The sequence below is a fragment of the Giraffa tippelskirchi genome, chromosome 7, assembly GCF_054371585.1.
Source record: "Giraffa tippelskirchi isolate mGirTip1 chromosome 7, T2T-mGirTip1v1.2.pri, whole genome shotgun sequence".
Lineage (NCBI taxonomy): Eukaryota > Metazoa > Chordata > Mammalia > Artiodactyla > Giraffidae > Giraffa > Giraffa tippelskirchi.
In genome coordinates, this window is record NC_137281.1 from 145,416,543 (window position 1) to 145,440,077 (window position 23,535).

The 23,535-nt window shown below is 37.2% G+C and overlaps 1 protein-coding gene across 14 annotated transcripts in view; it reads left to right on the forward strand.

Moving 5' to 3' along the window:
* The first annotated feature begins 216 nt into the window (after positions 1 to 216).
* LIN52 (lin-52 DREAM MuvB core complex component) overlaps positions 217 to 23,535 on the forward strand; it is a 145,599-nt gene continuing 122,280 nt past the window's right edge. For 7 of the 14 annotated variants that reach the window (XR_014059265.1, XR_014059267.1, XR_014059268.1 and 4 more), the window contains exons 1-5: positions 217 to 254; positions 5,322 to 5,396; positions 6,098 to 6,135; positions 10,014 to 10,080; positions 12,569 to 12,652. Coding sequence is in view for 10 of the 14 variants with exons in the window: in XM_081509185.1 (XP_081365311.1) it covers positions 224 to 254; positions 5,322 to 5,396; positions 6,098 to 6,135; positions 10,014 to 10,080; positions 12,569 to 12,652 (295 nt within the window). In the remaining 4 variants the exon portion in view is untranslated. Of the gene's footprint in view, positions 255 to 5,321; positions 5,397 to 6,097; positions 6,136 to 10,013; positions 10,081 to 12,568; positions 12,653 to 13,469; positions 13,824 to 23,535 lie in introns of those variants that run through there. The other 7 variants (XM_081509183.1, XM_081509184.1, XM_081509182.1 and 4 more) reach the window with 3 other exon arrangements.

Here is a 23,535-nt window from a genome sequence, read left to right on the forward strand (position 1 = left end):
GAGGGAAGTAAATAAGTTCCTGCAAGAATTTTTGCGGTAGCTCCGCCTCATCCACTGCGCGAGGGGGTGTGTGGCTAGCACCGGGGGGCGGGCCCATGGAAAGACTGCCCCTATGGGGGCGGGGAGACGAGCCCGGCTCCTGGGTTTGAGGGTTGGGTTTCTCTTTGGGGGCGTGGCTTACAGATCCAAGCTTTCCCGCCGACGGTTGGGCACGTCACGTGACATGGGTTGGAAGATGGCGTCTCCCACGGACGGTAAGAGCCGGCTTAGAGACCTTTCGCCTGCCACATCCTTCGGTGCTCTCCCGGGAACTTCCAGTTTCCATTTGCCACTCGAATTTACATTTCTTTCGTGGGCTCTTCTCCTTTCCCTTCCGCTTCTTTTCTAAGCGATGTGGATGCTTCTTCAGCTCGCCGGTTCTTCACAGCGGCTCCAGAGGTGCCTGGTTTCTTTGCAGTGTACGAGGCAGATGGAGGAGGGCGCCCGCTTGGGACCTTTTCTGGGCCAAAGAACGAGGGTCGCCCTGGTCCTGCTTTAGCCTCATTTGGGTGAGGCTGAGGGCCGAGGAAGAGGTACTGATGAGGAAAGGAGGCGCCTTAGTGTAGCTTTCCCCTCCGAGCGCCTCACTAAAAAAGGTCAGTTCGTTTCTCTTTGAGCATCTGGAACGATTCCCTTAAGCGCTAGCTAGGGTTAGTGGCTGACATCATCCCGGGATTGAACCACAAGAGAAAGATGATTTTCTCCTGTCTTCTTAGATTCGGACCGTTCCCTTGGCAGCTAGGGAAGCGGGAGACCCTCTTGGTCCCTAGCTGTGAAAGTCCCGAGGAAAATAGAACTGAGCTTTTTAGTGTAGTCATGTACACGTCTCTACCTCTCTTGTTTCTGCTTTATGAATTGTTTCTTAAGGCTGAGTGATTGAACGATTTCTGCTTATATGTTGTCTAAGATGCAACTCATCTCAGATGGCAATTGAGTGGTTTTGGTATACCCCCAGGCTTTTGCTCTCCGTTCTGTTTTAGGATTAAGGTCTTGCAGTCATTTCTGAACTGTTTTTGCTTCGACTATTCCATCCCCACGTCCATTTCACTGATACGTAGTTTTCTCTCATTTTGTGTTTGGAAGGAATCTTCAAAGTTCATTTCAGGAATGAGGAACTTATGGCCAGAAAAGCTATACTGAGATCCTACTTGATGAAAGGCGTTTTACTAGGTGCATTGGGAGAGAAGAAGGTTAATCAAACATGTAAACACTTCGGCAGTTTCAGGTCTCATTTAAATGTCACCTCCCAGAGAGGCTTTCACAGAACACAGTGTCTGGACTTGCCCCTCTTCAGCATTATTCACTTTCTCAGTACCTTCATAGACAGAATAGTTTATTATGTTGAGTTTGCCCCTTTCACTGCGGATTGAAAATTCCAAGTCTGTTTCGTTGGTGGTTGGATCTCAGGGCTTACCACAGTGCCTTGCCTACTGGCAAGCAGTAGGTCTTCAATTCACGTTTATTGAAAGAATGATTAGATATATGCTTAAATAATATTTTAAGGTTTTTGAGCATGGGTACATACTGTATGGGGCTTCCCTGGTGGCTCAGCAGTAAAGAATCTGCCTGCCAATGCAGGAGACATGGGTCCCTGGGTCAGGAAGATCCCTGGAGAAGGAGATGGCAACACACTCCAGTATTCTTGCCTGGGAAATCCCATGGACAGAGGAGCCTGGCAGGCTACAGTCCATGGGGTTGCAAAGAGTCGGACATGACTTAGCTACTAAACAACAAGGACAAGCAACCACATACTGTATAAGAAATTATGGGTATTGAAAGTCGAAAGAGATTCTTTATCCTGCCTGAGTGCTCTCTTGTTAAAAATGTCTTTTCTTTTTTCTTTTTTTGGCCAGGAAAAAAATAAAGAGTATTTAAAAAGTTAGCCAAGGGAATGTGGGGTTGTTATTTATTTAATGGGTACAGACTTTCAGATGGGGAACATGAAAAAGTTCTAGCAATGGATGGTGACGACGGTTGCAAAGCAGTGTGAATGTACTTAATGCCACTGAACTGTACACTTAATACTGGGTAAAATGGTATGTTTTATATATATCTTATCACAGTTGAAAAAAAATCAGCCAAGTGATAGAAGTAATTGCTATGAAAATTTTTAGTTTATAACTAAGTTGTCTTTATATTTTTGTTCCTTATGTTTGATTTTCCCTTGTCTTCTCTCAATTTCTTTTCCTTCCTTTGGCCAGGAAGAATACCGAAAATGTATTTTTTTTCCTTTTTCCTTTTAACCATATCTACTCTCACTCTATTTGCATGCTTGATTTTAAAAGTTTTCATGCTCATCTTTTGCATAGCTTTATCTTTTTCCCTCTAATCTTTTTAATCTGACAAAAACAGGTTGAGCACTTTGAACTTAAATTTTGCATCTAAATAAGTGTCTTATCCTAAAATATACTACTGCCTAGCTCTCTCACTTCTATTTTTAGTGTTCCACCTGTTTCTGTCTATAAGATTTAATTAAAATTATCTTGCTATGAAAAAAAAGTTTAGATCTTTTACTGTTTCTCTTTTTAATGCTTAATTTGCTGGGACCTCCTTGAAAAGGAGAAAATGGAAATCTAAGTAAAGTCATTTATTACTTAATGTATGAGAATAACACAGTAGAGTCAAGTTATGCCCCAGACTGTGGTATCATAAGGTCATGCTTGTTGGTTATTGAATCTTACTCTCAATAAGATTATTTTTGTTATGGTTGAACTTTCCATAAGTAACATTCCTTGGAAGTTTGAAAATTGGGGTTTTGTGTTTCACATATCTAGTTAAGGCGGTTTTTTAGAGTTGAGTTCTTTACCAATTAGAATGCCAATGGAAATTTCCTTAGAGTGAATAGATCAGTTTAGCTAACATCCATCTTCTCACAGCAGTACAATAAAAAGGAAAGAAGAATCAAGGCAAAAATTTTTCTCCTTTTGATGAAAACACTTAGGATTTACTCTTTTAACTTTCCTGTCTGTCATACAGCAGTGTTAGCTATAGTCATCATTACACTCGTAATACTTATTTACCTTGTAACCTAAAGTTTGTACCTTTTGACCACTTTCCTCTAATTACCCCTCTTCTTACCCCCCACTTCTAATAACCATGAGTATGATCTCTTTTTCTGTGAGTTTGTCTGTTTGCTTGTTTTAGATTGCACTCATAAGTGAGGTCATATTATATTTGTTTTATTTCATTTATCATAATGCCTTCAAGGTCCATATAGGTTGTCACAAGTGACAGGATTTCCTCATTTATATATGGCTGAATAATATTCCATTTGTGTGTATTTTCAAACTTTCTTCATCCATCAGTGGACACTTAGGTTGTTCCCATGTCTTGGCTATTGATAATCCTGCTGTGAACTTGGGAGTTCCTTAGACTATTGGGAGGAAATTTTGTTTAGAGAAAAGGACATGTTGAAAGATTTTATAAATATGTACATTTTCTGGGGAGTGAGTTCATAGCTTTTTTTTCAGATTTTCAATAATTTGGCTTACCCAGAACATGTTAAGAATCACTGTTTATATCATTAAATTAGCTAATTTATGCAGCTAATTAGTATACTGAGCACAAAGTATGTACTCAACAAATGTTAACTGTTGTTGTTAATATTAAACACCTTCTGTGTTCCAGGGCAAGAGTGGAAAAGAAATGGTGTCAAAAAATTAGGCAGGGGCTGGATCATATAGGATTTTATAGGTCACAATAGGTATGCATTCATGAATTTAGCTGGGAAGAAGTCCTTTAAGCTGGAGAGTGGCTTGAACTGATTGACATTTAACTTTTTGGAGAGTAGATTTGAGAGTAGGGATGGGGAGGGGTAAAAATGGGAGCAGGGAGACCGGTAAGAGCCTATTGAAGTGGTCCAGAAGAGAAGCAATAGTTCCTTGGTTAATTAATGAAATTTCAGAGTGTGTTTTAGATAGAAACTACTGGATTTACTAATAGATTGGTAATGGAAGGATGAAAGAAAGGGAGGCATGAAGGATGACCCCTGGGTTTTTGGATTGAGAACTGGAGTTGATGGTGGTGCTGTTTACTGAGATGGAGAAGGTAGGGATTATGGTTTTTCACACATGTTAATAGAGATATCACATAGCCACTTAGATATATAACTCTGAAGTTCGGGAAAATATTAGGGCTGGAAATAGAAATATGGAGTCCTTGGCATATAAATGGTGGTAAAGGGTATGGGACTAGATGAGATTTCCTTGGGAGACTTTCAGTAGAGAGTGAAGCCAGCCTAGAGTGGGCCCTGAATGGAAGGGGAGACTGAAGGAATTGGTGAGGAAGGAGAAGAACCAACATAGTGGTTTTGTAGAAGCTAGAGTGTTTGAAGGAGAGTGGTCAGTGAGTGGATGCTGCAAAGAGGTCACCTAAGAGAGAACAAAGAAGTGACCACTGGATTTAGCAACATAGGTCATCAGTGACATCCATGACAGCTGTTTCCATGCATTTAGGGGTAGAAGCCTGTTTGTGGTAGGCTAAAGAAAGACTGTGAGGTGAGGAAGAGGAGACGATAGGATGGACAGCTAAAAAACTTCTGCCGTGAAGGAGTGAAGAAGTCATGGGGTCAAGAGTTTCTTCAAAGAAGGTAAATTCCAGAGCAGACTTACTTGTTGAGTGTGAGCCAGTAGAGAGGGTAGAAACTAGTTGTGCAATAGATTAGTCACGATGATGTGTCTGACAAAGCAAGAAAAGGTGGAATCCAGTGCCTGAGCAGAGGAGTTTGTCTTTTCTGAAGGCAGGGACTTCAGTGACTGGAAGGAAAGTCTGAGTATGAGTTAAGATGGGCTTCTCTGGTGGTTCACGTGGTAAAGAATCCTCCTGCAATGTAGGAGACCTGGGTTTGAGCCCTGGGTCTGGAAGATTCCCTGGAGAACGGAATGGCAACCCACTCTAGTATTCCTGCCTGGAGAATTCCTTGGACAGAGGAGCCTTGGGGGGCTACAGTCCATAGTGTCACAAAGAGTCGGACACAACTGAACGACTAATACACACACAGACACTCACACACACACACGAGTAAAAATACAGGTGGGTTGTGAACATTCATTTTTCCCAACACCCTACTAAAATATTGTTTCCCTTTTTAAAGACGGGGAGAGTAAGGAAATCGTTTATTTGTGTAACATCATGGCTCAGTAGCATCAGTAGTCATAGAACTCAAATCTCTAGACTTCTAGGTGAGTGAGTGTTCCAGTTTATGTGCTTTGAGATTGATATGTCATAAAATGTAAAATAATGTGTTTTGTTCCTTCTTGGCTTATCTGGGTGTTTTGTTCTAGGGGCAGATCTAGAAGCATCTTTGCTAAGTTTTGAAAAACTTGACCGGGCTTCACCAGACCTTTGGCCAGAACAATGTAAGTTTTTGGTTTCTTTATGGCAAAATTGATGGGAAAACCAGTGCTACTTTGAGGAACATTTTTGAAGAGTTACCATTTAACTGTAATGATTAAAATTTTATTTCAGAGGAAGAGACTGAATTCTGTGGTCTGGTAGTAAGAATAGCTGTTTAGTAGTTCAGTTCTTTCAGAGCACAGTGTGACTCAGAAAATGATAGAGAACCTTTAAAAAAGAATTATTTTTAAAAGCTATATCTGTAATAACTCAGACAATATGAGATGTATCAAGTAATCCCTTGCCTCCTTTAAGTGCTGATAAAGTTAACTGCTGTTGCAGTTCAGTACAGAAATTTTGTATATTTTTTAATACTTACACAAGTAAGCAAATAAATATTTTAAAGTATATAGAGTTTTTTTGCTTTGTTTTGTTATGGGGTGATCTACAGCTTAATTTATTCTGCCTAGTAATTTATCAGTGGATTTTTTCATGTTGATAGGTATAGATTTACTTCATTTTTTAATTTTATTGTCTAGATCTACTACAGCTTATGAACTCATACCCTATTTGGAAACCTAATAATATCCAAGTTTTGATGTTACAAACAATTTAACAATGTATATCTTTGTGCACATGAAAGAGGATGGCTGTGTATGGGAGGGCCCATTTCCTTTCATACTAGCCAATATTGAATGGCTAATGTTCTGTTTTTTCTTTTTAGTACCAGGTGTTGCTGAATTTGCAGCTTCCTTCAAAAGTGTAAGTAATATCTCACATAATGAAGTTTTTCCAACTTTTTGCTTCTGGGTAAAACCTCAAATATCTTTTTATTTCTTTATTTTCAAGAATAATGTTATTGCCTTCATAGTATTTTGTAACTACAATCCTGGAAGTCTGTTTATATCATCATCATGTTAATGATGTTAATGCTCTATTTTGATATTTTGACCTTTGGCTATTAGCCTCTTCTCTCAGCTTAAGAGATTTTAAGGTAAAGCAATTGAAATATTTAATGTAATGCCAATATTCTTTTGGCCCAAACTATGATTTTGAAGTGTTTCTCTTTTGTTTATGTGATGCATTATGACTTTAACTTATACCTCCCTGGAGGATTTTGAAGTTTCTCAGTGGCTCATCAGAAACTGAAGAAAGACATTCATTAGAGCCACAACTTTTCCATTTCCTGGGGCATCAGGAATTGTGCTGGATGCTCTATATATGTTCTCATGTATTCCCACAACCAGGAAGATAGGATGATTATGATGTTAGCTAGCATGTACATGATGCATACCATATGCCAGGCATTGTTCTAAGCACTTTACGTACATTATTTAGTCTTTACAAAACCATATGAGGGGGATTTCCCTGGCAGTCCAGTTGTTAGGACTCAGTGCTTTCATGGTCCTGGCCCTAGGTTCAATCCCTGGTTGGGAAACTTAAGATCTTGCAAGCTGTGTGATGTGGCCAGGAAAAAAAAACCCAAACAAACCCATAAGATGTATAGGTATTATTATTATCCATATTTTACAGACAGATAGGCACAAAGATGTTAAGTAGTTTACCCAAGATTATAGGCTGTAAATGGCAAAACCAGACTTTGAACCCATAAGTCTACTTACTGGCAACAATGCTTATTATACATACTTGGAAGTGTTTGTGCCCAAAGTTAGAAGCACTGACTAGCAGAGAAGCTTAGAAGTTAAGTTACTTGCCCAAGTCCTAGTGAGTGACAGGCTACGATTTGAGCAGAGATCTGTTTGATTCCAAAGCTCATGCTGTTTCTATTAACAGATTAGGGATTTGTAATTAACTCTCTTAGTACCTTGGAGAAGGCAATGGCAACCCACTCCAGTATTCTTGCCTGGAGAATCTGTTGGACAGAGGAGCCTGGTAGGCTGCAGTCCATGGGGTCGCTAAGAGTCAGACACGACTGAGTGACTTCACTTTCACTTTTCACGTTCATGCATTGGAGAAGGAAATGGCAATCCACTCCAGTGTTCTTGCCTGGAGATCCCAGGGACGGGGGAGTCTGGTGGGCTGCCGTCTATGGGGTTGCACAGAGTCGGACACGACTGAAGCGTCTTAGCAGTAGCAGCAGCTCTTAGTACCTTACCATATGCTTAACATTCTCTACTCATTAGGTTAAAGGTTAACTTAGTTAGGGTTAAAGATACTGAGTTAAATATTAAGGCCTGTGGCTTTCAGGTTCCATGAGCATATTTGTTCAAAGGGACCTTTTTGTAGCTTCTTTTATTTTTCCAGAAGGTAGGGTTGAATGAAAGCTGGAGTGTGTGACTTTAACATCCACGAAGGCCTGAGCATGAGTGAAGGATAGCATAGGGTTTTGAAGGCAGATACACTTGGATTTGAATCCTGAATCTGTTACTTCACTATCTGTGACCTCAGCAAGTTTCCTAACATTTTTGAGCCGTAGTTTTCTCATCTAATACTACCTCATAGGCTTCTTAGTATAAAATGGCATAATGCATGTAAAATGCTTTGCCTAGTACCAAGAACTAATAAGCAATACACAGTAGCTAGTATTAGATCAGCTTTTGTCTAGAAAATTAAATAGAAAGATTTGATTTGGTTTTCATAAATTCTCATTCATACTGAATTTTTAGTTTAGTTAATTATATTTGTTACAGCTAACTACGTTGAGTTGTAAACATAGGTGGTTTTAAAAACTTTTATTAGAGCATGGTGTATTTTGAAAATCTGATGAAATATCTATACCTTTTCCCTGGAAGTATGCACATACATATTGAATTTTGTTTCTAAGGGTTCAGGGCCATCCCAGGGCTCCAGGTTAAGATCACCTGAAATATTCTGATTCCCTGCTGCTGCTGCTAAGTTGCTTCAGTCGTGTCCGACTCTGTGCAACCCCATAGACAGCAGCCCATCAGGCTCTGCTGTCCCTGAGATTCTCCAGGCAAGAACACTGGAGTAGGTTGCCATTTCCTTCTCCAATGCATGAACGTGAAAAGTGAAAGTGAAGTCACTCAGTCGTGTCCGACTCTTCGCGACGCAGCCTATCAGGCTTCTCCATCCGTGGGATTTTCCAGGCAAGAGTACTGGAGTGGGTTGCCATTGCCTTCTCCGATTCTGATTACCTAGGGTAAAAGTGGTGAATTTGATCTAAAGCCTTCAAGGGAAGGTAGAGTAGTGGTTTTGGAACTCAGACTTCATGGGTTTTGAATCATGGTTCCAGTAGTTCTATGATGTGAGGCAAGTGATTTATAATCTTCCTAAACATCTGTTCTTTTCATTTGTAAAATGAGGATAATAATACCTTTTTCATAGGATTGATTTGGAAAATAAATGACATGATGCATGTAAAGTGTTTTACTTGTCACATAGTACCAAATAAATGTGAATTTTTTAAAAAAGAAAAGGCATAAATAAGTCCTGGAGATATAATATACAGCATGGTAACTACAGTTAATAATATAACTGTAGTTAATAATACTGTATTGCCTTTTTGAAAGTTGCTAAGAGATCTTAAAAATTCTCATTACAAGAAAAAACTTGTAGCCATATATGGTGATGAATGTCAACTAGACTTCTTGTGGCAGTCATTTCCCAATATACACAAATACTGAATTATGCTGTACACCCAAAACTAGTATAATGTTTTGTGTCAGTTATGCTTCAATTTAAGAAAAGGAAAATGGCTCAAAGTTGAAGTGAAATCTCATCAGAATTGTTGATATGCCAGCTGTGAAGCTTTTAAAGAATACATATGTAATCCCCTTGTTCTATTCTTCCCACTGGCCCCTCTCCCACACCCTGATATTCTGAATCAGTGCATCTGGGTTATGGCCTAGTTATTTGTATATTTTTAAAGTTACACAGCTGATTCTCATGTGTAGCCTGGATTGAAAGCTGTTATGCCAAAGCTGTTCTAAGAATGAGCTCTCTTTCATATTTTGTAAGTTCACTATCAGGAATGAGAAGAAACTTAAAATTCTAAAGTTTTCTTTACGTTTACAATAAAATGAAATTTTAAGTGATAAGCATTCCAGTATTCTCTTGTTCAGATTGAAGATTTTCTCCTTCTTGGTTTTTCTTTGAAAATCTTCTCCTCTGCCAGCGAATGTTACTTCCTGATTATTGTTTCAAACAGTTCAGTTGGAGGCTTTCACTAGTTGTGAATTTCCAGTAATTTCTTTCACGACTATACCAATCTGTTATACATATAGCAGTAACAGTAGTCAGACCAATTCTTCTAAGATCATTTCTTTAAAACCAGCTTTTAAAGATGAAGAGTATTGTTTTGTAAGGGTTCTCTGTGTAGGCCATATCTGAACCGGGAGAAATCTGGTATTTGAAATTACAATTGATTTGCCGGTGTTTTCAAGGGTTTCCCTTGTGGCTCAAATGGTAAAGAATCTGCCTGCAATGCAGGAGACCCAGGTTTGATCCCTGGGTTGGGAAGCTCCCCTGGAGAAGGGAATAGCTACCCACTCCAGTACTCTTGCCTGGATAGTTCCATGGACAGAGGAGCCTGGTGGGCTATAGTCCATGGAGTTGTAGAGTCAGACAGCTGTGTGAAAAGCTCTTTTTCTTATAAAAAAGAAGAGTAGGGTCTCTTCATACTTTGCTTATGTCTGAATGGATATATTATTTTCTGACAGCCTATTACTAGCTCTCCACCCAAATGGATGGCTGAAATAGAACGTGATGACATCGACATGTTGAAAGGTAAGCAGTGCTGGTGACCTTTAACTTTTGACCTGACATTTGCTCCTCCACAGACCTTAACAGTTTTTCTTTCACTATTCCCTTACAAGTATTCTTGGCTTCAAATTGCCTATTGAGCCATCATACTCATGTTTTTCATATCTAAATGCCCTTCTTTACTTTTTCATGTGTAGAAATCTTACAATTCAAGACTCAATCATGATGACTGCTGCTGCTGCTAAGTTCCTGTAATATTAACTTTATTTTGTATGATGCTCAGACTTAATTAAAAGCTCTCATGTAAATTTTCTCATTCTCATTCTCATGAAGGTTCTTTGAGTTAGGTATGATATCTAAGTTTCAGAGGTTAACGTAAACCAAGGTTTATTAGAAAGAGTTAAAATTTAAACTCTGATCTTTTTAAGATTAGTCTGTTATTACTATAACACAAGTGGCTTATTTAGGATTTACTGCCTTCTATTGTTGCCAGTACTATTAACTGACAACCCCGGAGTGGGTTAAGACCTGTCTTTTAGCTCTTTCTCATCAATTTCTCCGACAAAGAATACTGTAAGTGGTGAATATTTGATAAATGACTTGGAACTCAACCACAAAGTAGAAATTTAAATTAAAAAACATTAATTTTCCTTGATTTTGCTCTACTTTATTTAATTTTATATCATCTTCATAGTGGTAAGATTCATGATGGTGGTGAAGTAATAGACTGAAGTTAAGGTAGAAAGTCCGGGATTCTTAAGCTATTTAAGCAGCTGAACAGATCAAGAAAATCTACTTATGCTAGATATAAATAATAATTGTGGCATGATAAGTTGCAGAAAATAACACCTCTATTTGATCTCAGAAGTAATTCATTGTTCTGCGTGAAATACTTAAAAGCAGATCCCCTCCTCCAGCCAGGGGAAAATTAAGTCTCAAGGGCATCTCGGGTTCATTGCTCTAATGTTCCAAACAGACATTTATATAATATTCCATCGGCATGTATTTTCTAAGGAAACTTCAAAGTTTTAGTAAAGGATCAGAGCATTTATGTTTTATGCAAATTGACCTATGTCTTAAACCTAAAACTAATTGGGTGCTATTTAAATGAAAATCTTGGAAAGTAAATTTTTACCTTAAGTCTACTGTCTTCTTTTCTGGTAAACTTTAACAATTTTTATAGGCATTTGATTTGAAGGAAAAGTTTGGATTAATATTTAGTTTTTTTTTTTCTAAACAAAGTATGCCTTTTATGATAGAGTGTGCTGGAATAATTACTGAGTTTACTAGGTTATAAGTTATTTTACTCTGTACAGTGAAAGTATATTGGAAACTGTTAGAGTTTTAAGTGATAGAATGTCAAATCAAACTAGCTTAAGCAAAAGGGTTTTATTCATATAAATAATTCTAGGAGTAGAAATAGCTTTGAGCGTATCTTAATCCTTGATTCTTACTTATTTACTTTTTATCGCTATTTTATTTAGTGTTTTATTGCCATTTTATTGTTAATTGAAATAATGTGTATGTGTGCTTGGTCATGTACAACTCTTTGAGACCCCATGAACTGTAGCCTGCCAGGCTCCTCTGTCGATGGAATTTTCCAGTCAAGAATATTGGAGCAGGTTGCCATTTCCTACTCCAGGGGATCTTCCTGACCTAGGGATTGAACACACCTCTCCTGGGTCTCCGGTATTGGCTGGCAGATTCTTTACCACTGTGCACCTGGGAAGGGCTTCCCTGGTAGCTCAGCTGGTGAAGAATCCACCTGCAATATAGGGGATCCCAGTTCTATTCCTGGGTAGGATGGGAAGATCCCCTGGAGAAGGGATAGGCTACCCACTCCAATATTCTTGGGCTTCCCTGGTGGCTCAGCAAGTAAAGAATCCGTCTGTAATGTGGGAGACTTGGGTTCGATCCCTGGGTTGGGAAGATCCCCTGGAGAAGGGAACAGCTACTCACTCCAGTATTCTGGCCTGGAGAATTCCATGAACTGTATAGTCCATGGGGTTGCGAAGAGTCGGACATGACTGAATGACTTTCACACTCACTTTCTTTTCACCTGGGAAGTCCCAGCTGGACCAGTGAGGACTTATGAATGATGGTGGAGATGGTGTCCGTATTGCAAGTCAAAGATCTGTCTGTAGGCTTTCTCAATGCTGTGTCCTATCACAAGGTTCCATATTTTAGTAGCGTATTCATTTTGTATGATAGGCAAAGCAAATGTTATAAAAGGATCCTCAGGATAAAACACGTAATTGCTATTGTATTTATGCTAACTCTCTTCTCATTAAGTGGGTAAGTTCATATGAGGCATTTTGCAGTGGTGGAAAAATTCACTGATTTGTATGTCTGTGTGTTTAGGGTGAGTGATTGGATAAGAAGAGATATGGATCCATTATCTATTTACTCAATAGTAATTAAGTTTGAAAACTTTTATAGCAAGGGTTTGCAACCCACGTGAGTTGTTAATAGAAAGAAAGAAATGGTATTGAAGTGAATGATTCTGTTTCAGAACTGGGGAGCCTCACCACAGCTAACTTGATGGAGAAGGTACGAGGCCTTCAGAACCTGGCCTATCAGTTGGGGCTGGATGAGTGTGAGTACCCAGATCACATTTATTCAGGGGCCATGCTGTGTATTTCATGATGCGTTCGGGCATAATTCAGGAAGTATCTTTATTAGGCGTTCTGAAGGAAAGAAGCCACTGTAATCTATGAAGTATGCCTTTTACGAAAGAGTGTGCTGGAACAGTTACCAAGTTTACTAGGTTGCAAGTTATTTTTCTCTGTACAGTGAAAGTATATTGGAAACTCTTTGAGTTTTAAGTGATAGAATGTCAAATCAAACTAGCTTAAGCAAAAGGATTTTATTCACATACATCAAAATTCTAGGAGTAGAAATAGTTTTGAGCATATCTTGATCCTTGACTCTTACTGACTTACTTTTTATTGACGTAGAGTTGACTTACAATGTTGTGTTAATTTTTGCTGTACAGCAAAGTGACTCAGTTATACTCATATATACATTCTCTTTTATATTCTTTTTCATTATGGTTTATCATGGGATGTTCAATATAGTCCCCTGTGCTATATAGTAGGCCCTTGTTTATCCATTCTAAATGTAATAGTTTGCGTCTGCTAACCCCAAACTCCCAGTCCATCCCTCCCCAGATCCATGACTCTTAGTGATGTCTTAGGAGTGTACTCTTGTTCTTGCTTTTGTTTTACATCTCAAGAGTTCTGCTTCATTCATGCATTATTATTATTCTTTGACCTTGCACTCAGGAAGGTGACCAATAGGAACTCCAGTTTATATGTCTTTAAATCTTGTAATCCCAAAAGAAAACATGTTTTCTGAAAATTCCCCAGAAAAGGTCCTGGGGTGACCTCTGACTTTTCCATCTTGGCTTACAGACCTTTCCTGGAACCAGTCCTTTAGCCAGGTAGCATAGAGCACTGAGATGGGCCGGCCTGGGGCCGGGGTGCAAATGCAGATTGGAACCATTAGTCTGACTCAGATCACGTGGAATGCATTTGGGGAGGATTGCTTCCCCAAAGGAAGGGTTTTGTAACACACCAAGAATGTAATCTGCCAGTATGAATAATGCTTTTAAAATTCTGTATTCCTGTCTGCTCTCCAGTCTTTTAGTTTAAAATGATGTCTAACTATATTTCTTTCCATACTCTGTTCATTATAAAACTGGAAAAGGAATTGTAGAAAATTTTCACTTTGTAATTGAAAGAAATACTCAATATAGAGTGTTAAAACTTTGTTCTCATTGGGTAGGTACTTCCTGAGACCTTGATAAATGCACAAGAGGCTACTGTAGCTTATAACTTTCTTCAAAACTGTTTTGTACTGATCGATGTAATTCCCAACAGCAGTTTAACAAATTGTTTCTCTTGTTTATAAAACATACAATGGATTTGTCCACATGATTGATTTTACTATCAATTCAACATTTCCCTTTAAAATTTAATTTAAAACTACCAATTTTCAACTAATAGCACTTCCTTAGTCCTGTTTTTGTTTTCTTTATTTCCACTACTATCACTAGCAGTTGACGTTTGTTTCCCAAGAAAACATTTTTAAATCACTTCATGGATCAAGGAGCAGAGAGCCACAGACTGCTCTGAGACATGGTTGCTAGGTGGTCTGCGATGTGCACTCATTGTTGCCTAACTCCTCTGTGTACTAGTCATTTATTTCTTGTGATTGAAGCTTGTCTTGGCAGAATTACTCTTTACCATGTATGTCATAGACCTCAAGGGTTTATAATGAAAACCCCATGATTATTAAATTCATAAATGCAAGACTGATACAGTATAGAACTTGATTCTGTTTCTAGCTCTGGATAATACATGCTATAATGATCACAGTTATCAATCCTTTATGTCAATTTTTCTTATGAAATAAAGTTTTTTAAAAAAAGATAAAATTTTATGAACATGCCGCTCTCAAAAGAACTGATGTGCTTGGATAATCTGTAGGGCTCTGATTTATAATTTAAAACTTTGAGTTGTATTCTGAGGTAACCACAAATTAAATTCAACCAAACTTGGGTCACCAAGTGGGGAAAGGGTTAGGAGGGAAGAATCTTATTTCTTTTAGTAATTTTTTATTTGGGTAATGCTTTTTCTGTGTTCCATATTAAGGCTTTTTTTTTTTTTTTTTTTTTTTGCTATCACTTGGAATAGTTCTTTGACAGAGCATATTGCTTAGCTAAGTAACCTGAAGTATGCATTGGAATTGTGAAATGTCTCATGAATTTGCCAATCCCTAGAGTGGAACCAAATGGCCTTTAATATAAAGGGCAGCAAATGCAGGGGGCTCTACTTCAGGTGCTGCTAAAGCCTCCTCTAATCAGGTCTAAACTGTATAGTAAACTGGTGGAAAGACTTTGTTTAGTTTCTGCTCAGCCCAGGGGAGTCACTGTCCTGTCCTTACAAATTCAAAGCAGTAAGAGCAGAACCCCAACCTGAAACACACTTAAGTTTCACAGATCTTGCATGATCTTTGACAAGAATTCCAGATGCACTTGTGCCCAAACATTTAAAGTGTTAGGTATTTCGTAGATGCAGTGATTGTCCCAGCCTAGCTTTGGTATCAACCTTCTGGTGTGTCTTGAAGTTGATCATTTGGAGAGTCAGGGGCTAAAGACAGGTGATGTAGCACTTCTGTTTTTAATAATTACAGCTTAAACTATCCAGTAATTTTTCGTCCTGAAAAGGGACACGAGGACGCTACCCAGGATTACTGAAAAGTCTTTCCATCTAATGAGATAGTCTGGTAATTTCCTAGTTTTGTATTTTCAGTAGAAATATTTCAAAGTGGCATGTGACCACTTGATGCAGAGTCTGGGTTTCTCTATAATAAAATCCCTTTGCCAAATGTAGGAGTTGCAGACTTGCTACTGGCAAGAGTGAAGCAAATGGGTGAGTAAAACTGTCCTGTTGTGGGAGCATTTTCCTCTAGGAGTTGAGTCTTGATAAAAGTGTCAATGCAGGAATCCCACTCCGGGGAAGCTAACAGAATCACCTGATGGGACCTGCAAACTGTATCTGGGCAATAATGTTGGAGTTACTTGAGGTGGCAGGCAGGATGCCTATGTTCTGATGTGCTTGGGTGAGTAGCTGAGCCAGCCAAGGAGAGGTTGGATGATTGAGAAACAAAGGATTCTTGGTTAATCTGAAGACTTCATTTGGCAACCAAAAATCTTTTAACAAATAATCTCTTGGACCTTGAGCCACATATTTCCCCTGAAAAGTGCATTTTTTCCAGCAAAATTTTGTTGGGGGTTATGTTATTGAGGAACTGAGATGAATATATGGAAAAGTTATTTAATGGCATAGAAATCTAAAGACCTGCAAGGAGACTTAAAAATCCCAACCCTTGTTACAACTTTTTAAAAGATTGTGGAATTATCAAAGTGCACATGAATCAAGTTTTAATATGCTGCATGATGGGTGCATGAGGCTGTCCATTGTACCATTTCTTTCTTTGAATTCTCAGGCATGGTTTGGCAGTGCAAAAACTATGTGTCATTAACATATTCAATAAAAAGTAAATATATGGATAAAAAAAAAAAGAAGATGCTATATTACTGAATGTATGTATCAACAGTGTTGTCTCTAGTTAGTTGTAGATGAAATTACTATATTCCTTCTGGTTAGTTTTTCTTTTCCTATTTTCCTGCTGAGAAGGATAATGAAGTATTTTTTTCTCTACTTTTTATTATGAAAAATTTCAAACATATACCAAAGGATAGAAAGTAGAATATTGACCTTATATACTGATGACCTGGTTTTATAGTTAGCATCTGGCCAATCTGTTTCAACCTCTGCCAACCTACCTAATTAAAGCAAATCTCAGGCATCATATTGTCTCACTACTAAATAACTTCATATGTGAGTCCAAAAGAGAAGGACTTTCTTTCCTTTTTTTTTTCTTAAGTATAATTGTGATTCTATTAATTATGCCTAAAGAATTTTAACAGACTTGTTTAATATCATTAGATAGCCAATCAGGATTCATATTTCCCTGGTTCACTCATAATTGTCTTTATATAGTTGGTTGGTTTGAATAAGGATTTAAGTAAGGTACTATATTTGATTGATATGTCTCTTAAGTTTCTTTTAATCCAGCATAGTTCCACCTCCCTATTATTTTCCTTTGGCATTTATTATTGTTACTTTTTCTGTAGAATTTTCCCCATTCTGGATTTTGTTGCTTTTATCCCTGTGGTAGTGCTTAATATGTCCATCTATCCCTTTTTTTCCCCCAGTAATTAGATTTAGAAGCTCACACAGATACAGGATTGATTTTTATTTTTATTTTGACAAGAATATTTCATAAATGGTGTTGTACACATCCTTCAGAAGGATACATCCTGTCTGCTTGTCTCTCTTTGTGATGTTAAGATTAATTCATTGATAAAGGTATTGTTTGCCTGATCTGTTACTCATAAAATTCTCCATCAGCCTTACAACCAGAGTTTTAGCAGCCATTGAAAACTGCCTAGATTCACTGTTTTACTATAGGCTGTGAAATGGTATTACGCTAATTCTGTCATTCCTTCTTATTAGCTAGGATTTTTCTGTGAAGAACTTGATCTTAACCAACTCCTCATTATTTATTACCTTGAATGGTGTCCTTACTGGATAAATGATTCTTTATCAGTTTTTAGAATAATGAGTTGGTTCTCTGAGCATTAGTTAATCTATTTTAATGTCTTTCCACATAAACAGAAACTTGGTGTGGTTTGTTTCAGTTTTTATTCCACACAGCTAAGATCATCATTATTATTAAGTATTTATATTTCTAAAATTTAAGGCTTTGGAGGTAGGGGTTTTAAGTCACCTAACTCAGTGTCCTTAAGCAGGGAACCAAAATTCTGCAGTAGAAAGGCTTGTTTCTGCCAGATGAGTTCTATGAGCACAGCTAAGATTTCTCAAAATTATTTTCTAGTTCAAAATACAGCTTTCTTTCAATTTCTGTAGCAGTGCTTTGCTACTGATTGTCATTTTCCCTGATTGTAATAATTAGTTGGCATGCGGAAAATAGTTTTTAAATTTAGAGTTGGTAGGAATCACATTGATATGTAGTGGATTTCTTGGCTATAACCTCTTTGTTTTATTGTGTATAGGGTATTTGCATAAAAACAAGATCTTTTTTGTCCTTACAGATTATTCATCTACTCTAGGGGTTGACATTTACTTGACACCCTAATCTGGTGTTTCGATATCTCAATCCTCCCTCCTGCATTAGTTGAGAGGATGACATGGATGAAAAATAAGCAATATGAACTGATGAATCCCCAAGGACCCCTGATCCTGTTTTCATGCAAATATCTGTAACCGATAAAGATGATGGAAAGAAAAAAAATGCAAAAAAAATTTGTTCTCAAAACATGATTGTTTGTCGTTTCCCTGGAGCATTGTTAAGTGTTAGTATAGAAAAAATGTGAACCTTCTAGGGCTAATAGCAACTAGATTGTATCTTTTGGAAGATGAACCCTGCCTCTTGATTTAGTACATGATTATATCTCAGATAACCCTTTTGGTGTGCCTGTTTTGGAATGCAATAATGTTTTATATAGGTATTTATAGCTTTTCATGATTGGGGCCCTCAGACTTTATATGGGCAGTTAATTTATGTGAAATTCCCATGAAATATATAGAACTATAAAAAGCTACCTTACTGTGTGAAGAATTCCATTTCTGTTACTTCCATCTGAGTTCTGTGTCCTTGTCTTACCAAAACTATTGTAGTCACCTTCTAACTGCCCTCCCTGTGTCTCAGCTACCTCGTATCAGTCCATCTTGTTTACCAATATGAGGTTAATTTTTCTAAAGTAGCGTTTGCTTTCTGTTTGTCCTTTACTCTTAAGTCCTTAGTAGTATTTCATTACCCATACAATAAAAGTCAGATTCCTTAACATGGCTTTCAAAACCCTCTTACTCTGGGCCGAGCCTAATGTCTGGCCTTCTTACTGCTCCCGTACAGAATGCCATGCATCCTCTGCATTTGAAATTCTCTTCCTGGGACACTTCCCCATCTTCTTAATTCGATACATGTTGTTCCTTTTCTCAAGAAGCCCTCCCTGACCTATTTCTAATATAGGAATTTTATTTTTCCTTCATTATTTAGACAGAGTCTACCTCTTTCATCAGCCTTTCCTTTTCAAACTTTATCTAGAAAGTGAACTCACTTTTCTGACCTCCCAGATTGCTCCTAGAGCAGTTCGTTGGTTTCATTTTTTTGTCACTTTTACCATTCTGGGAAACTTTTGGTTTGTGTCTTATCTTTTAGATTAATTGTAGCTCTTGAAGGTAAGAATCATATTTTGGAGCTGTTTTTGTAACCCACAGATTACCTGCCATATGGTAGAAGTGCAGTATGTATTTGCTGATTGGATGACTGAATGATCAACTCCTTGATGCCTTTCAATGAAATGAACAGATTTTTCATAATGAAATCCATTCACTTAAAACTGAAAAAGTGGAGCTTCTGGAAATTGTTCTTTTTCTGGATAGTTTGTGTTTTAAGGATGAGTAGTAACATTTGAAGATCTCATAATGTCTGGAATTTTTCTCTTATGACAGTGGATGATCAACCACACATAGTACATATAGTATGAAGCTTGTTGATAATGGTTTGATTTTGTCTTCTACCTGACCCCTACTCCAGCATTATTATGACCTGGGCAGTGGTCATGATTTAGTCATGTAAGTTGCAGGAGCACATCTCTTGTTTTATTCCTCAGACCCATTGTACTGTCATAAATCCTATTGAATATTGATTCTCAACAGTTTTTGTCCGTTTAAAAAAAAAATTTATCCCTGTCTTTGAAGGCTACAAACATTTTAGTAATTATGTGGATGACCTGCTTGCTGGCGATATTCAAAATAATTTTAAATGGAATGTGAAGATTGGGAAAGCAGTAGATTGTGCCATTTGAAACTAGAGCTAAAGCTTGGAGTTCTGATTCATTTCTTCCCTTTCCTTTTTTTTATGACAGCTTTACTGAGATATAATTCACATACCCTACAATTCACTTATTTATAGTGTACAATTCAGTGATTTTTAGTGTTTTCAGAGATGTGCAGCCATTACCACAATCAATTTTAAAACAGTTTCGTCACCCCTCCAAGAAATCCTGTACTCGTTAGCAGTCACTCCTCATTTTCCCCTAAGCTTCATAGGCCTAGGCCACTACTGGTATACTTCTTGTCTCTATGAATTTCTCATGTAGACATGTCATATAAATGAAATCATATTATGTGATCTTTTATGACGGGTTTCTTTCACTTACCATAGTATTTTCAATGTTCATCTGTGTTGTAGCATGTATCAAGACTTCATTTCTTTTTAGAATTGAATAATATTCTATTGTATAGGTGTATTTATCTACTATTTATCCACTAGTTAATGGACATTTGGGTTATTTCCTCTATTTGGTTAGTATGAATAATGCTGCAGTGAACATTCATGTACTAGTTTTTATGTGGACATATGTTTTCATCCTCTTTAGTTTATGACTAGGAATGGAATTTCTGGGTCATATGGTAACTCTATATCTAATCTTTTGAGGAACTGTCAGAATATTTTCCATACTGGCTGCACCATTTTACATTCCCATCAGCAGTGTATGAAGGTTCCAATTTCTCAACACCTTGTCAATACTTATTATTTGTTTTTTAAAAATTATTACAAAATCCGTCCTAGTGGATATATTATGAAGAGTGATATTTCACTGTGGTTTGGATTTGCATTTTTCCTAATAACTAGTGATATTGAGCATGTTTTCATGTACCTATTGACTAGTTGTATGTCTTTTTTAGAGAACTATATTCAGATCCTTTGCCCAGTTAAAAATTGGATTATTTGTTTTTAGTTTTTAATTATTGAGTTTTAAGAGTTCTTTATGTATTCTAGAAACAGGTCGCTTTTTTGATATGTAATTTGTAGAAGGTTTTCTTACTGTTTGTGGGTTATCTTCTTACTTTCTTATGGTATTCTTTGAGACACAGAAGTTTAATTTTAATGAAGTCCAATTTATCAGTTATTTCTTTTGTTGATTATATTTTGATGTCATACCAAGAAATTATTGCCTAATTATAAAGATTTATACCTATGTTTTCTTCTAAGAGTTTTATTCTTTAGCTCTTATAGTTAGGTATTTGATCCATTTTAAGTTAATTTTTTATATATGGAATGAGGGTAGGGATCCAAATTAATTCTTTTGAGTGTGGATATCCAGTTGTTTCAGCACCATTTGTTGAAAAGACTATTCCTTTCCCACTGAGTTGTATTGGCATTTTTGTAAAAACTCAATTGACCATAAACATGAAGTTTTATTTCTGGACTCAGTTCTATTCTACTGACTTGTATATATATGTTTACAGCAGTACCTCACTGTTTTGATTATTGTAACCTTGTAATAAGTTTTGAAATTTGGATTTGTGAGTTTTCCAACTTAGTTTTTCTGTTTCAAGATTTTTTTTTTTTTTTTATATTATGGGTCTCATGAATTTCCATAGGAATTTTAACTTGTCAGTTGTTGTAAAGAGGTCAGATGACATTTGAGTAGGAATTGCATTGAATCTGTAGATCAGTTTCAGGGAGAGTATTCCCATCTTAATGAAATTAAGGTCATTCATGAATGTGGTATATCTTTCTGTTTATTCGAGTCTCCTTTCATTTCTTTGAACAGTATTTTGTAGTTTGCAAAGTATAAGTTTTGCACTTCACTTGTTAAAATTTATTCCTAAGTGTTTTAAATTTTTGATGCTATTATAAATGGAATTGTTTTTCTAATTTCATTTTCAGTTTGTGCATTGCTACTGTAGAGAAATACAATAAATTTTTGTATATTGATATTATATCCTGCAACTTTACTGAACTTATTTATTAGTTCTAATTGTATTTTAGTAGATTACTTAAGATTTTCTATATACAGAATTGTCATATGCAAATAGAGATATTTTACTTCTTCATTTCCAATCTAGATGTCTTTTCTCTCTCTCTTTTTTCATTCCTTCCTTTTCTTTCCTTTCTTTTCTTTTTCTTTCTTCTTATTTCATTTTTATCTAATGGCCCTGGCTAGAAATTCCAGTACGGTGCTGAATAGAAGTGGCAAGAATGGACATCCTTGTCTTCCTCTTGATATTAGGAAGAAAACCTTAAGTATGATATTGGGTTTTTTTGTACATGCCCTTCGTCAGTTTGAGGATGTTATCTTTTTTGGGAGGCAGGGTGCTAGAGAGGGCATATCATTCAGCTTGTAGGATCTTAGTTCCCTGAGCAGTGATTGAACCCAGGCTCTTGGGAGAATCGTAGAGTCCTAAACATTAGACCCCTGGGGAATTCCCTGAGGACGTTATCTTTTATTCTTAGTTTATTGAGTGTGTTTATCATGAAGAGGTTGAATTTGATGCATTTGTTCTTAATTACACTTCACCCTAAACCATATAATAAAAATCTCAGTTTGATTTGTATTCATTTACTTGTACTGGTTTGAATTTACCTTGTACTGTACAGAAAAGATTGGCTAAAAAATTGTTAAGTAAAGAAGACCACATTGAGTACATTACTGTCTAAAAAGCTTTAAGAAATTTAGCTTATTTTGATACAAGTAGTTGCTTCTGCTAATCCTGTATGTTCATTTAGCTATTTCAGGAAGGATTCTTGTTGTTGTTTAGTTGCTAAGTCGTGTCTGACTCATGAACTGCAGCACGCCAGGCTTCCCTGCCCTTCAGTATTTCCCGGAGTTTGCTCAAACTCATGTCACTGAGTCAGTGATGCCATCGAACCATCTCATCCTGTGTCACCCCCTTCTCCTCTTGCCCTCAGTTTTTCCCAGCAGCAGGATCTTTTCCAGTGAGTCAACTCATGGATTGACTGGTTTGATCTCCTTGTTGTCCAAGGGACTCTCAAGAGTGTTCTCCAGCACCACAGTTCAAAAGCATCAATTCTTCGACACTCAGCCTTGTTTATAGTCCAACTCTGACATCCATGCATGACTACTGGAAAAGCCATAGCGTTGACTAGATGGACCTTTGTTGGCAAAGTAATGTCTCTGCTTTTTAATACACTGTCTAGGTTTGTCATAGCTTTTCTTCCAAGGAACAAGCATCTTTTAATTTCATGGCTGCAATCACCATCTTCATTGATTTTGGAGGCAAAGAAAATGAAATCTGACAGTTTGCATATTTTCCCCATCTATTTGCCATAAAGTGATAGGACTGGATGCCATGATCTTCATTTTTTGAATGTTGAGTTTTAAGCCAGTTTTTTCACTCTCCTCTTTCACCTTCATCAAGAGGCTCTTTAGTTCCTCTTCACTTTGTACCATTAAAAGTGGTGTCATCTGCATATCTGAGGTTGTTGATGTTTCTCCTGGCAATCTTGATTCTAGCTTGTGATTCATCCAGCCCAGCATTTCACATGATGTACTCTGCATATAAGTTAAATAAGTAGGGAGACAGTATACAGCCTTGACATACTCCTTTGCCAATTTTGAACCAGTCCATTGTTCCATGTCCAGTTCTAATTGCTTCTTGTCCTGTGGACAAGTTTCTCAGGAGGTAAGTAATGTGATCTGGTATTCCCATCTCATTAAGAATATTCCACAGTTTGTTGTGATCCACACAGTCAAAGGCTTTAGCATAGTCGATGAAGCAGAAGTAGATTTTTTGGGGAATTCCCTCTGCCTTTTCTAAATCCAGGACTGTGCCTAGGCTAAATTTAATCAGTTACCAGTTTTTAAAAAAGTAACATTTTATGGTAAAAAAAGATTGAGATTTCTCCATTCAAACCTGGTACTTCATTCTGATAGTCTGCTTTGATGAAGTTGTTTTTGCACTACAAATTATTTGGTACAGCTTTTCTTTCTAGTTTTTTTTTAATTTTTTGACCATGCATTGTGGGATATGAGATCCTAGTTCCCTAGTCAGGTATCACCCCTGTGCCCCCTGC